The sequence below is a fragment of the Narcine bancroftii genome, unplaced genomic scaffold (genome assembly GCF_036971445.1).
Source record: "Narcine bancroftii isolate sNarBan1 unplaced genomic scaffold, sNarBan1.hap1 Scaffold_556, whole genome shotgun sequence".
In the NCBI taxonomy this organism is placed as follows: Eukaryota; Metazoa; Chordata; class Chondrichthyes; order Torpediniformes; family Narcinidae; genus Narcine; species Narcine bancroftii.
In genome coordinates, this window is record NW_027212092.1 from 40001 (window position 1) to 55552 (window position 15552).

General features: G+C 54.3%; 1 protein-coding gene across 1 annotated transcript; it reads left to right on the forward strand.

Moving 5' to 3' along the window:
* Positions 1-267: 267 nt before the first annotated feature.
* Positions 268-15549, forward strand: LOC138750989 (creatine transporter; the record flags this gene model as incomplete). Its single annotated transcript, XM_069913082.1, has 7 exons — positions 268-765; positions 4206-4337; positions 7067-7295; positions 7573-7705; positions 8011-8145; positions 8421-8524; positions 15473-15549. Coding segments are annotated over exons 1-7 (1018 nt in total), but the record flags the coding sequence as incomplete, so codon positions are not given.
* Positions 15550-15552: the final 3 nt, after the last annotated feature.

Here is a 15552-nt window from a genome sequence, read left to right on the forward strand (position 1 = left end):
GTGTGAGAGGGACTGTGTGTGTGACTGTGTGAGAGGGACTGTGTGTGCGACTGTGTGACCTTGTGAGAGGGACTGTGTGACCGTGTGTGGGTGACTGTGTGACCGTGTGTGGGTGACTGTGTGACTGTGTGTGAGGGACTGCACTCCCAATAATGATTAACGTGTGCCGGAGGCGGGGAGAAGTGCCGGCCCGGCCCCGGGCACCACCCCTGCTCTGCCGGGGAGGGCAGTCCAGCCAAATTAGGTGCAGAGACTGTGCGGGCAGAGGGGGCGTTGCCAGCCGCCGGGGGTATAAGAGAGGAGTCCCGGGCCGTGTCCGTGAGCCAGCAGGTCCCGGGGAGCCGTTCTGCCACCAGCTCCCCTCGCAGAGGCAGCGCAACCTCGGGAGGCGACCGTCAGCCCCCGGAGCCCCTCATGCACTACTTCAGACTGAGTTTCAAGTGCTTCGTGGACTGTTTCTGAGGCCGGGCGACCCCTCTTCGCCGAGCAAATCTCTTGGACCACCCCCCCTCCCACCCCAGCCCAGCACAGCACCGGACAACCCCGCTCTCTGCCCGATGCCGTCCCGGGACGTCCGGCGCTGCCCCGGACACCTGTGCGCCAAGATGCGGGAACCGCGCCGGCCCCCGGACGTTCCGGCCGGAGAAGCGAGCAGCAGGGTCACCTGGAGCAGCCAGATGGACTTCATCATGTCGTGTGTGGGCTTCGCTGTGGGGCTCGGCAACGTCTGGCGCTTCCCCTACCTGTGTTACAAGAACGGCGGAGGTAGGAGCCCCCCATTATCTTTAATACACCCATATTCCCTCCTGTATACCCCCCGTATACCCCCTGTGTACCCCCATAACTCCCTGTATACCCCCATATACCCCCTGTTTACTGCCCTGTATACCCTCTGTATGCCTCCGATTACCCCTATATACCCTGTACCCCCAAATACCCCCTGTATACCCCATATACCCCCTGTGTACCCCCATATACCTCCTACCAATTCCAGCCCCTCCAAATCCTCCCTCCCCAAATATCCCTGACCTATGTTACAAGAATGGCAGAGGAACCCTTACTAATGCCCCCGTATACCCCCGTATATTCCCCCATAGCCCCTCACACCCCTCTATACATCCCACCAATTCCAGCTCCTCCAAATCACCCCTCCCCAAATATCCCCGACCTGTGTTACAAGAATGGTGGAGGTAGGATCCCCCTTATACCTACCATGTACCCCCATGAATACCCCCCATATAACTCCCATACACCTCCCACCAATCCCACTCCCCCAGTAATCCTCCCAATCCCACTCCCCCTCCCCAAATATACCCCCAAACCCCCACTCTGCAAACATCTCCAATATCCCCCTCCTCAAATATCCCCGAGATCCCCCTCCCTGGAATAACCTGAAACCAAATATCCCAACACAAACTGACCAGCACCTTCTAAAATATCCCCCAAACCCTCTCCCACCCTCCTCACCACCCCTTCCTCAGTACCTATGCTCTCCTACCCACCACTGCCCTCTCCCAGCCGGCCACCCCCTCCCTTCTAGCTACCCCCTCCCTCCCTCCCTCCCAGCCACCCACCCCCTCCCTTCCAGCCACCCCCTCCGAGCTGGCCACCCTCCTCCACCCATCCCCAGCAAAGTCACCCGCCACCCAAAAGTAATCTCACCCCTAAAAATACCCACCACCCCCGAAATAGCCCCCAAACATGAACCACACCCGCCACGCCAGGTCCAAACTTCCCAAAATAACCTTGACCTCATCAAAACAACCTGAAAAGCCCTGGCATCTCCGAAAATAACCCCCTCCACCCCCCCCCCCCCGAAGTTGTCCAGTCATACCCCACTTCAACTCTCCCTGCCCCTGCCAACCCCCTCCTCATGCAGCCCAGGGACATGTCCTCTCTTCACTGGAGATTCCAGGAAATTTTCCTGGACCAACTCGCGCTCCTTGAAAGATCAGTTTCTCCACAGGGTCAGAGCCAGGGACTCTCAGGTTACGCCTACACACGGTCAGCAGTGGCCTTGGAAGGTGGCCCAGTGGGAATGCTGCCATCCCTCTTCCTCCTCCCTCCCACAAGATTCCGGAGCAGAAGCCGGCCCATCGGGCCTGCCCCGCCACTCTAATCCTGGGCTGATCCGCCTCTCACAGCCCCACTCCCTGTAACCCGCGATGCCCTGACTGATCAAGTATCTCAGCCCTAAATCTGCCCAACAACCTCACTTCCACTGCTGCCCGTGGCCACAAGTTCCATGGACTCACCGCCCTCTGGCTAAAGACCTTCTCTTTTACCCTGAGGTTGTGGCCTCTTGTCCCAGACTCCCCGACCGTGGGAAACATCCTTGCCACATCTAATCTGTCCAGGCCTTTCAACATTCGAAATGCCTCAATGAGGTCCTTCTCATCCTTCTGTCCTCCCAACAAGTACAGTCCAAAGAGCCAACAATCGTTCCTCATTTGCTAACCCTTTCATTCCTCCTATCATTCTGGTAAATCTCTGAACCCTCTCCAATCTTACCACGTCTCTTCTCAAATACGGTGCCCAGAACTGTACACAGTTTTCCATATGACGTCTCACCTTATAGTCTCAACTTCACGTCCCTGCTCCTGCCCGCTGTCCCTCTGGAAATCAACGTCAACAATGCATTCGCCTTCTCCACTGCCAACCCAACCTGGAGGTTGAAATATACGGTATGGGGGGAAGGGCCAACCTTTTAATATATAACTCCGACATGCAGCGAGGTAACAGGCCGTTTTGCCCCACTAGGCCCAATTAACCTTCCCCCCCCACAACCCGGGCACAGCCTTGTGGGGCGAAACGTCCTGTTACCCTGCTCTGCATGTCTGCATTAAACATTAATAAGTCAGCCACCCCTGCGTTCAGGGAATCCTGCATGAGGACTCCCAGGTCCCTCTGTGCCTGGGAAATTTGAATTTTCTTCACCATCTAAATAATGTTTATTTCTTCCACCCAAGTTCATGACTGTATACTTCCCAACATTGCATTCTGTCTGCCACCATTCTCCCAATCGATCCAAATTTCTCTGTTCCCTCAGCACCGCCCGCCCAACTACCAGTTTTCACACCCCGATCACTGCCATACAGCATAAAACAAAGTGGCCCAACTCTGACCCCGTGTAGAATGCCAATGCTGACCGGTAGCTGACCAGCGATTGGGGGTTTGAATCCCGCGCTGTCTGTAAGGAGTTTCCCCATTCTTGCCCGTGTCTACATGCATTTTCCCCGGGGGCTCCAGTTTCCTCCCATGTGTCAGAGACCTGGGAGTTGGCAAATGGTAACATCAAATCACCCAATGTGTTGGGGGGTACAATGGGGAGAACACAGGTCACTTAGAGTAACCCCACACCCCTCCCTGTCTCTTTAACCCCCTCCAGTCCCCTACATCCCTCCCTGTCTCTTTAACCCCCTCCGGTCCCCTACATCCCTCTCTGTCTCTGTCACCTACTCCGGTCCCCTACACCTCTCCCTGTCTCTGTAACCCCCTCCGGTCCCCTACATTCCTCTCTGTCACCCACTCCAGTCCTCTACACCCCTCCCTGCCTCTGTAGCCCCCTCCGGTCTCCTATACCCCACCCTGTCTCTGTAACCCCCTCCGGTCCCCTACACCCCTCCCTGTCTCTGTAACCCCTTCCCTCCTTTCCCCCACACAACCTTCTCTCACAAAATACTGGAGGAAATCGGGAATCAAGGATAGAGACTGGGAATTGAGCACGGTGTTCCTGGTACAGTCTGACACAGGGGTACAGAGACCAGGATATGTGCACGGTGTTCCTGGTGTGATCTGACCCAGGGGTACAGACACCGGGAACTGTGCAGGTTGTTTCTGGAGTGATCTGACCCAGGGATACTGACCAATGCACCAACTCCTGGTGGAAGCTGAACCAACATATCTGCACACAAGTTGCTGGTGTGATCTCAACCTAACAGTGGGAGGGGCAGGTCACTCAATTATTGTCCGTTTCAGAACCGAGATGCAGGTAGAATCTTGTCAGCCAGAAGGCGATTAATCTGTGGAATTTGTGGCCACGGGCGGGCATGGAGGCCAGGTCCTAGGATATATTCAAGGCAGGGATTCTCGATCAGCCAGGGCATCGTAGGTAAGGGGGAGAAGGCCAGGCTGAGGGGCTGAGTGGTAGCTCGTGATCGAATTGCCACTGTCTCAACTCTGTGGGCCGTGTCCTTTCCTTCCAGGCGTGTTCCTCATCCCCTACCTCCTGGTGGCTTTGTTTGGAGGCATTCCCATCTTTTTCCTGGAGATCTCCCTTGGACAGTTCATGAAGGCTGGAGGCATCAATGCCTGGAACATTGTCCCGCTCTTCAAAGGTCAGTGGAAACTTGAGCAAGGGTGGACTGGCGTTGGAGGCAGGCCTGAGGAGGTACACCGGGTTGATTCCAGGGATGAGGGGGGTTGGCCTACGGGGAAAGTTTGAGGTGTCTGGGACTGGACTCGCTGGAATTTAGACAGATGAGAGAGGATCTGATAGAAACATAAAATTATGAAAGGCGTGGATCAGATATCAGATAGAGGTGGGTAAGTTCTTCCCTTTGGTGGGGGAGACCAGAATGAGGGGACAGAGTCTCAAGATCCAGTGGAGTAGATTTAGGATGGAGATGCTTTTCCCAGAGGGTGTGGAATTTGCTGCCCATTGAAGCAGTGGAGGTGACCTCAGTCAGTAGATTTAAGACAAGATTGGGTAGATTTTTACATCGTCGGGGAATTGAGGGATATGGGGAAAAGGCAGGTCAGTGGAGATTAGACGATCACATTGAATGGTGCAGCAGGGCTTGACGGGCCAGATGGCTGACTCCTGCTCCTGATGTTCTCCTCACTCCACATGGGTGGGGAGGGGGCCAGGTCTCACTCCCTCTTCTCCAACTGCTTCAGCCTCTAATCGCACACACCCCACCCCAACTCATTCAGAGTAAACAACAGGGAAGGTTTGGCAGGCACACAATCGGAGCAACGCAGTTCCAGCATCAAGGGTTCAAATCCCCGTGCTGTCTGCACATTCTTGGCTGTGTCTGTGTGAGGGGGGGGCTCCAGTTTTCTTCCTCCCGTTTGGGGTTGGAGGTGAATTGGACAACGCACGCCCATGGGCCAGAAGGGTTTCAAGTTAATTCTGGAGACAGACGGGTGTGAGGGATTGGGTTGAGATTCTAAATTGGGCTGAGATTCTTAATTGGGCCAGTCTGCAGGAAATGAGAAAGGACCCAGAATTCATGGATTGGGATAAGTTTCAAGCAAGGACGTATGAGGTCCTTGGAGGACCATCAAAGGCGAGATTTCGAGAGTCCAGAGTTTGTGTTTTCCTGTCAGGATTAAATTCAAAGTTAGCAGGCAGAGGGGACCTTGGTTTTCAAGGGATACTGGAGATCTGGTTCAGAAAGTGTATAACAGGTATAGGCAACATGAAGCAAATGAGGTATAAAAAATGCAAGAAAAACCTCGACAGAAATCAGGAGGGCTAAAAGAAAACACAAGGTTGCTTTTGCAGAGAATGTGAAGGAAAATCCTAAAGGTTTCTACAGGTATATTAAGAGAGAAAGGATAGTGAGGGACAAAATGGGTCCCCTTTGTATGAAGCCAAAAGAGATGGGGGAGATCTTAAATGTTTTTATTTCATCAGTATTCACACAGGAAATGGGTGCAGAGCTGTGGGAAGTCAGGAAAACAAGAAGTGAGGTCACGGATCCGATGCAGATTAAAGAAGAGGAAGTGCTTGCTCTCTTAAAGCAAATAAGGGAGAATAAATCCCCAAGGCCTGACAAGATATTCCCTCGGACCTTGAGGGAGGCTCATGTAGAATTTGCAGGGGCTCTGGCAGAAATATTTAAAATGTCCTTAGTCACAGGTGTGGTGCCAAAGGATTGGAGAGTAGTTCATGTTGTTGCGTTGTTTAAAAAAGGCTCCAAATGTAACCCTGGAAATTATAGGCCAGTGAGCCTGATGATGTCAGTAGTAGGTAAATTATTGGAAGGTGTTCTAAGAGATTAGGTATACAAATATTTGGATAGCCATGGACTGATTAGAGATAGTTAACATGGCTTGGTGCATGGTAGGTCGTGTTTAACCAATCTTATCAAGTTTTTCAAGGAGGTTACCAGGAAAGGTGATGAAGGAAAGGCTGTGGATGTTGTCTACATGGGCTTTAGAAAGGCCTTTGACAAGGTTCATCAGGAAGGTTCAGGCGCTTGGTTCGATTTTACAATGGCAGAACAGGAGAAGCCAGAGAGTAGTGGTGGATGATTGCTTCTCAGACTGGAGGCCTGTGACTAGTGGTGTTCCTCAGGGATCGGTGCTGGGACCATTGTTGTTTGTTATCTATATCAATGATCTGGATGATCATGTGGTAAATTGAATCAGCAAGTTAGCAGATGACACTGATTGGAGGTGTTGTCATCTGAGAATGTACTCGCTGGAATTTGGAGAATTGTGTGCAGTTTTGGTCACCGAATTACAGGAAAGATATCAATAAGATTGAAAGAGTGCAGAGAAGATTTACTAGGATGTTGCCCAGACTTCAGGAACTGAATTACAGGGAAAGGTTAAACAGATTTGGACTTTATTCCCTGGAGTGTAGAAGAACGAGGGGAGATTTGATCGAGGTGTTTAAAATTATGAGGGGGATAGACAGAATAAATGTAGGTCGGCTTTTTCCACTGAGGGTCAGTGAGGACATGGGTTAAGGGTGAAGGGCGAACAGTTTAGGGGGAGCTTCTTCACACAGAGAGTGATGGGGGTGTTGAATGAGCCGAGGTGGTGAATGCGGGCTCAATTTTAACATTTAAGAAGAATTTGGACAGATCTGTGGACAGGAGAGGATTGAAGGGCAATGGACTGGGTCCAGGTCAGTGGGACAAGGCCGAATAATAGTTCAAGACAGACTAGAAGGGCCAAAGGGTCTGTTTCTGTGCTGCAGTGTTCTGCGGTCTTGAGGGAGGGAGGGGGTGGGGAGAAGTAGGGAGGAAGGGTCGGGTCATCTGCGGGAGGGTCCTGGAAGATCCATCAGGGATGCAAGAAAGGTGAACTGCAGCCTCTCTGTCCCTCGTAGGCCTGGGCTGTGCTTCCATGGTGATCGTCTTCTTCTGCAACTCCTACTACATTCTGGTGTTGGCATGGAGCTGTTTCTACCTGGCCCACTCATTCTCCTCCCCACTGCCCTGGGCCTCCTGCAATAACACGTGGAACACAGCTGCTTGCTATGAGGGCGGGGCCAATGCCAGCGCTGAGGTCTGTCCGCCCACCGCTCCGGCCCAGTCCTCCATCATCCAGTTCTGGGAGTAAGTCGGGTCTTATGCGCACACTGTCTACCTCTGGGATATGGTGGTTGGGGGGGGGGGGGCACTTGTGGGCTGGGCGGGAAACCTGATGTAAGGGCTGAACAACCTTGTGATTCTGGGGAATAGCACTGATGGGTTGAGTGGCCTCCAGGCTGTGGGAACAGTATCGAGGGGCTGAGCGGCTGTGGGGAGCAGTATCAAGGGGCCGAACGGCTGTGGGAGCAGTATTGAGGGGCTGAATGGCCTCATGCCCGCCTCACCACCTCTGCTGTTACAGGAGACGGGTGCTGAGGTTGTCGAGTGGCATTGGGGACGTCGGGGACATTGGCTGGGAGTTGTGCATCTGCCTCATCGCCACTTGGATGCTTGTCTACTTCTGCATCTGGAAGGGTGTGAAGACCTCTGGGAAGGTGGGTGGGGGTCCGGAATTCCGAGGAACAGGGGAGGGGGGGGTCCAGAACCCATGGGAATGGGGGAGGAGTACCTAAACTTCAGGAAGGTGGGTGGGGGGTCCAGGACCTCCAGGGTGGGGGAAAGGGGGTCTGTGACCCTTGGTGTAGGGGTGGAAGGGGGTCCAGGACTTCCAGGAATGGGGGGGAGGGGGCCTGAAGGTGGGTGGGTGTCTGGGTGGCTAGAACCACAGGGTGTTGAGATTGTACTCTCTCCCCCACCTGAGGGTGCTGGGCCCATTAACCACCTCCCCTCTGGCCCACAGATCGTGTACATGACAGCGACGTTCCCCTACTTCATCCTGGTGGCTCTGCTGGTGAGAGGACTCACCTTGAATGGGGCCGTCCAGGGTATCATCTACTACTTGAAGCCTGACTGGGGGAAGCTGGGGGAAGCCCAGGTGGGTAAGGGGGAGGGGGAGAGAGGGTAAAGGGGGAAGGGGAAGTGGGGGGGAGAGAGAGGGAAAGAGGGGGCAGAGGGAGAGAGGGGGCCGAGAGAGGGAGAGGTAGAGGGGGAAAGAGGTAGGAGAGAGAGGGGGGGAGGGGAGAGAGAGGGGACACAGGGAGGGAGGGGGAGGGGGAGAGAGAGGGGTAGGAGAGGGAGAGAGGGGGTAGGGGGAGCAGGGTGGTCTCTGTGGGTCCCAGCACCCCCCCCTGACAGTTGCTCCTTCCCCAGGTGTGGATCGACGCTGGGACGCAGATCTTCTTCTCGTACGCCATCGGACTGGGGGCCCTCACAGCGCTGGGCAGTTACAACCAGTTTCATAATGACTGCTACAAGTAAGGACATGTGTGGGGAGAGGGGGCAGGGAACGGGGTTAGGGGTCAGGGGGAATGGGGGTCCATTGGACAGGCCTTGTGTGCGGCCAGGATGAACCTGGGGACTGGAGCGAGGGGCATCTCCACAGGGAAGGGGATTGACGTTTGATTCCGCCCCCTCCATCTGCCAACTGATACCGCACGTGACATGATGAGGCCAGTTTGATTCACACAGGCACACAGGGTACGAATGCCGCGCTGTCTGTGAGGAGTTTGCATGTCCTCCCCGTGTCTACATGAGTTTTCCCCGGGGGCTCCAGTTTCCTTCCACCTTTTAAAACGTACCGGGGTTGTAGGTCAATTGGCCAGCACAGGCTGGTGGGCCGGAAGGTCTGTTACCGGGCTGTCGGTCTGTATTTAAATACAATCATGAGCTGCTCCATTCCCCCACTCAGCCCTATTGCCTGGCCTTCTCCCCGTAACCCTGGCTCATAAAGAACCTCCCCCTTAAATACACCCAATGTCCCAGCCTCTACAACCTCCTGTGGCAACAAATCCCACAGATTTACCACCCTCTGGCTAAAGAAATTCCTCCGTGTCTCTGTTCTAAGCAGATGCCCTTCAATCCTGAAGTTGTGCCCTCTTGTCCTGGATTCTCCCATCGTGGGGGAAACAACCTTTCTACATCTACTCTGTCCTTGCCTTTCAACTTGTTTCATTGAGATTCTCCCCTCAATCTCCTAAATTCCAACGAGTTCAGGCCAAGAGCTGTCAAACACTCCCAACATCAGTACATTAATGAGGAGCCCAAAACTGCTCACAATACTCCATGCAAGGTCTCCCCAGAGCCTGATGAAGCCTCAACATCACATCCCTGCTCGTGTGTTCGATTCCTCCTGAAATGAATGCCAGCATCATGTTTCCCTTCTTCACTCCCGACTCCACTTATGGGTTCATCGTAAAACAGACTCTGAACGTGCTGGAGAAACTTGGCCTCATCCACGGGAAGCAATATTTCAGGCCCCATTTTTGTACAGACAGGATTTGTCCAAGTTCACTTTTGGCTTTCCCAATTAATCCCTCAGCTCCGACATGCAGGTCAAACCAAGTCCATTGTCATCCCATCACATGGGGACAATCCGACAAAACCGCCTTCCTCTGTCCTGGCGACAAAGACCCTCTGTCCACCGGATCCAGAAATGGCACAAAATAAAAGCCAACAGCCCCTCCCAAATGAAGGGACACTTCCTCCTGTACTCGTGGGAGAGTGGCCGACTGCGTTCAGAGCCCCCACTGTGGTCTCTTCTATGGTGGAGAAACCAGGCATGCACTAGGAGATCGCTTCGCTCTGTCTGCGGCAGGAACGGCCTCCCAGTTGTCAAACATTTCAGTTCCACGTGGAACACTAGAGTCTGGTACAGGCCCTTCGGCCCACCCCCAAAAAATACTAACTCCTGTAACACTCTATTTTCCTTCCATCTGTGTGTTTAAAAGTCTCATAAATGCCCCCAGTGTTCCAGCCTCCACTGCCACCCCTGGCGAGGCATTCCAGGCCCCCGCCACTCTACCAAGCTGAGGCCACCCACAGATTGGAGGAACAGCACCTTGTATTTCCATCTGGGCCCTCTCCAACCTGGTTTTAAATGTATTTGCTGAGGTCACCTCCACTGCTTTGATGGGCAGCGAGTTCGTTTCTCCAGCACATTTTAAATATTTGTGAGAAAAGGCAAACAGCTCTGGACATGTTGAAACCAAGTCTGAGTCATGATCACAGACCACATTGGCAAACAGATTCACCTCTCACAATTCACAAGCCGTCCTCAGCTGAGTGAAAGGCCTGGAACTGAACCCTTTGTCACAGCTCCATTTGTCACTCCGGAAATTTAACAACATTGGACAAAGTTGCTGTCAGGCATTGCTGATGTGGAATATTAACTCATGGTCCTGAGTTTCCTTCCTCTCTCCCTGACAATCCCCTGACTCACCGTCTCTCCCCAACACTCCTTCTCTACCCCAACTCCCTATCTCTCCCAACTCGTTCTCTCCCCCTGACTCCCTCTCCCAACTCGTTTTCTCTCCCCAACTCCTCTCCCCTGACTCAACTTCTTTCCCTGACACTCCCTCTCTCTCCTCTGACTATCCCTCTCCCCGACACTCGCTCCCTCTCCCCGACACTCGCTCCCTCTCCCCGACACTCGCTCCCTCTCCCCGACACTCGCTCCCTCTCCCCGACACTCGCTCCCTCTCCCCGACACTCGCTCCCTCTCCCCGACACTCGCTCCCTCTCCCCGACACTCGCTCCCTCTCCCCGACACTCGCTCCCTCTCCCCGACACTCGCTCCCTCTCCCCGACACTCGCTCCCTCTCCCCGACACTCGCTCCCTCTCCCCGACACTCGCTCCCTCTCCCCGACACTCGCTCCCTCTCCCCGACACTCGCTCCCTCTCCCCGACACTCGCTCCCTCTCCCCGACACTCGCTCCCTCTCCCCGACACTCGCTCCCTCTCCCCGACACTCGCTCCCTCTCCCCGACACTCGCTCCCTCTCCCCGACACTCGCTCCCTCTCCCCGACACTCGCTCCCTCTCCCCGACACTCGCTCCCTCTCCCCGACACTCGCTCCCTCTCCCCGACACTCGCTCCCTCTCCCCGACACTCGCTCCCTCTCCCCGACACTCGCTCCCTCTCCCCGACACTCGCTCCCTCTCCCCGACACTCGCTCCCTCTCCCCGACACTCGCTCCCTCTCCCCGACACTCGCTCCCTCTCCCCGACACTCGCTCCCTCTCCCCGACACTCGCTCCCTCTCCCCGACACTCGCTCCCTCTCCCCGACACTCGCTCCCTCTCCCCGACACTCGCTCCCTCTCCCCGACACTCGCTCCCTCTCCCCGACACCCTTTGTCCCCAACCCATCCCCTCTCCCTGACACTCCCTGACCTATCTCCTCTCCCTCTCTCTTCCCCTGATCCTCCCCCTCTCTCCCTCCTGCTCCCCAACCCTCCTTCTCTCCCCTCAACCCTACCCCCTCTTTCTCTCTCCCCCCTCTCCCACCCTCCCTCTCTCCCTCCCGCCTTTCATCCATGAGGCTGGTATTGGTTGAGGGATACACCATCACAGTCTGAAAGTTTGGGTCAGTTTAATCCCCATCAATAAGCAGGGAGGGACATTTCAGGAAATATTCCTGCTTCCCTCATTGTGGATGCCCCATCTCATCCCAACCTCTAGAAGTCATTCTCCTCCCCCCGGCCCGATGTTCTTGGGCAACAGGACCACTCCGCACACAGATAAAAGGGACCAAAGGCATTTTGGGGCCAATGGAACCCCAGACCAGAAGGGGTGGGGTCTAGTCTGGTCTCGCAGGAGATGAAGGTACATCACCAATGTCTCAGGGGAGAACCCCTTCTCAGGTTACAAGCAAAAAGCAGGCAAGTGTCTGAATAAAGAACTGAGGGAGAATGGGGAGGGAGAGGGGGAAGAACAGGGAGAGAGGAGGGAGAACAGGGGGGAATGGGGAGGGAGAGGGGGAAGAACAGGGAGAGAGGAGGGAGAACAGGGAGAGAGAACAGGGGGGAATGGGGAGGGAGAGGGGGAGAACGGGGAGGAAGGAAGGAAGGAGAAGGGGGGGAGAACCGGGATGGAGAGAGGGGAGAACAGGGGAGGGAGAGAGATGAGGGAAAACCGGGATGAGTCCAGACCAAAGACAAAAGGTGTTCATTAGTTGTGATAGGTAAGAGTTGGCTCTGAGAAGGAGATGGAGGGAGAAAGGGAGAGAGAGAGAGCTGGGGAAAGGCAACGAGGAGAAAGTTTAACAGAAACCAGAGAAGTCGACGTTAACACGGTCTGGTTGGAGGTTGTCCAGACGGAAGATGAAGTGTTGTTCTTCCACTGTGCCGGTGGGGGGGGGGGTCTCAGTCTGCCAGTGCCTAAGGCTACGAACAGACATGGTTCTCATTAAAATCCGTGTATCTGCAAGAGTCATCCCTCCCCCATGGGAGTCATCCCCCATGGGAGTCATCCCCCATGGGAGTCATCCCCCATGGGAGTCATCCCCCATGGGAGTCATCCTCCATGGGAGTCATCCTCCACGGGAGTCATCTATCCTCCACGGGAGTCATCTATCCTCCACGGGAGTCATCTATCCTCCACGGGAGTCATCTATCCTCCACGGGAGTCATCTATCCTCCACGGGAGTCATCTATCCTCCACGGGAGTCATCTATCCTCCACGGGAGTCATCTATCCTCCACGGGAGTCATCTATCCTCCACGGGAGTCATCTATCCTCCACGGGAGTCATCTATCCTCCACGGGAGTCATCTATCCTCCACGGGAGTCATCTATCCTCCACGGGAGTCATCTATCCTCCACGGGAGTCATCTATCCTCCACGGGAGTCATCTATCCTCCACGGGAGTCATCTATCCTCCACGGGAGTCATCTATCCTCCACGGGAGTCATCTATCCTCCACGGGAGTCATCTATCCTCCACGGGAGTCATCTATCCTCCACGGGAGTCATCCTCTACACACCCACATCCTCTCCCTCATTTGGGGCCCCCAAATGGTCCACCCAAAGTGAAACGACACTTCACTGGTGAATCAGCAGGGGTCATTTATTGTGTCCAGTGCTCCCATTGCATAGGACAGACCAGGCGCAGACTGGGAGACTGCTTCACTGAACACCTCAGCTCTGTTTGCCACAACAGCGGGGATTTCCTAGTGGCCACCCATTTCACTTCCCTGTCTTGTTCCCTCACCAACACATCTATCCAAGACCTCATGCTGCCACAGTGAGACCACATGCAAACTGGAGGAACACCACCTCATCTTCTGTCTGGGCTCCCTCCAACCAGACGGCATTAACATCTACTTTGGTTTCTGTTAACCCTCCTCTTCATCCCCATCTCCTTTTCCCCAGCTCTATCTCTCTCTTTGTGTGTGTCTCTCGCTCTTCCCTTTCCCTCCTTTCACGGAGCTAAAATCAATTCTCTCCTCTTATAACCAGTGAACACCTTTTGCTGGTCTGGACTGCCCCAGTTTCCAGTCTTTATTCAGTCTTTATTCAGATGCCTGCCTGCTTTTTGCTGTACCTTGAGGTAGGGCTCAGGCCCGAAACATCAGTGATGTATCTTTATCCCCTGTGGATGCCACGAGACCAGCAGAGTTCCTCCAGCGTTTATTGTGTTTTCATCCCAACCACAGCGTCTGCGGACATCCATGTTTCACCCCTGCAGTGTGGGGTCCGACTCACCAGAGACCAGGGCTGGGGTCGGGACCGTCAGAGAGGGTGACTGTGCCCTTTCACATGGCATGGCCCAGACCCTCGGTGTCAGGGTCCTGCCCTGCGGCCTATGCCACACACCACGGGACAGTTCCCTCGTCACTCCTCCCGGAACCCACACCTCCTTCAGAGCACCAGCTAAACCATGTAACCATTTACAGCACAGAAACAGGCCAGTTCGGCCCTACTAGTCCATGCCGAACATCTTTTCCCAGCTGGTCCCACTAACCTGCTTTCGGGCCCTTAACCCTCCATACCTCTCCCGTCCACATACCTGTCCAACCTTTCCTTGAATTTTACCATCAATCTCTCTTCCTGGCTGTTTGCCCAAACACTCCTCTCTGCCGCGACCTGCACTTTGGCAGGCTGCTTCTTCCCGCAGACGGGAGGTGCCAGGGATAGGGAGCGTCCCCAAGCAGAAGTCACCACACAATCCCTGCACCGAGGATCTCACCCACACAGCACTCACTACACTCAGGAAGGACATCAATAAGATAAAAAGAGCACAGAAGATTTACAAGGATATTGCCTGGATTTCAGGAACTGAGTTACAGGGAAAGGTTGAACCAGTTTGGACTTTATTCCCTGGAGTGTAGAAGAATGAGGGGAGATTTGATCGAGGTGTTTAAAATTATGAGGAGGATAGACAGAGTAAATATAGGTCAGCTTTTCCCATGGGTTGGTGAGATACAAACCAGAGGGTTAAGGGTGAAAAGGGAAAAGTTTAGGAGGGAAATTCTCCAGAGAGCAGTGGGAGTGTGGAACAAGCTGAGGTGGTGAATGTGGGCTCAATTTTAAGATTCAAGGACAGGTATGTGGATGGGAGGGGCATGGAGGGCATTGGACTGGGTGCAGGACAGTGGGACTAGGGCCAACTAGAAGGGCCGAAGGGGCCTGCTTTCTGTGCTGTAATATGGTTCTAAATGCACCTTAGAATTTGTGTGATGTTTGTGATTTGATTGAAACCGGGGAGGGATCTGTGACCAGGCTACAGCTTCAGTCAAGCAAAGTGGCTGCCAATTTTATTCTGGGAGCATGGAGCTCCCTCTCCCACTGTATCCCAAAGAGACCCTGGCTCCCCTCCTCCCATGTCTGAGAGACCCCAGCTCCTTGCACCTCCCCCCACATCCCAGAGTCCCTGGCCCCTTCCCTTCTCCATCCCAACATATCCCAGAGAGACCTCGGCCCCTTTCCCTCCCACTGTGTCCCAGAGAGACCCCGATCCCTCCCCAACCCGTGTTCCAGTGAGATACCTGGCTGGACCCCTAACATCAAGTGAGGCCTCTCTATCCTGAAACACTTCATGGACTCAGCATATTGCGGACAGTTCCCTGATCAGTCACAAGGCTCCCCACACTGTTCCACTGCAACACGTGGCTCTGCACCATGCGCCAGACAAGGAAGAATGAACACGTGCCAACCTCAAATTTAATAACCATCTTCACAGCTTTCCATTGCAGGATCAAACATCAGGAACACTTTTAGTATTGTGTCATTCAGGATGGTGCAGAGGGAGCTTCACTCTGTATGACCCCGGGAGCGTATGATGGGACAGTGCAGAGGGAGCTTCACTCTGTGTCTGACCCTGGGACTGTGTGATGGGACGTTGCAGAGGGAGCTTTACCCTGTGATGGGCCAGTATTAAGGGTAAGGGCCTCACTATGTGTCCCACCCATGTTGTCATCTGTCCAGGGACGCCTTAATCCTGTCACTGGTGAACAGCGCGACCAGTCTATTCGCTGGCCTGGTTGTCTTTTCAATCCTGGGATTCA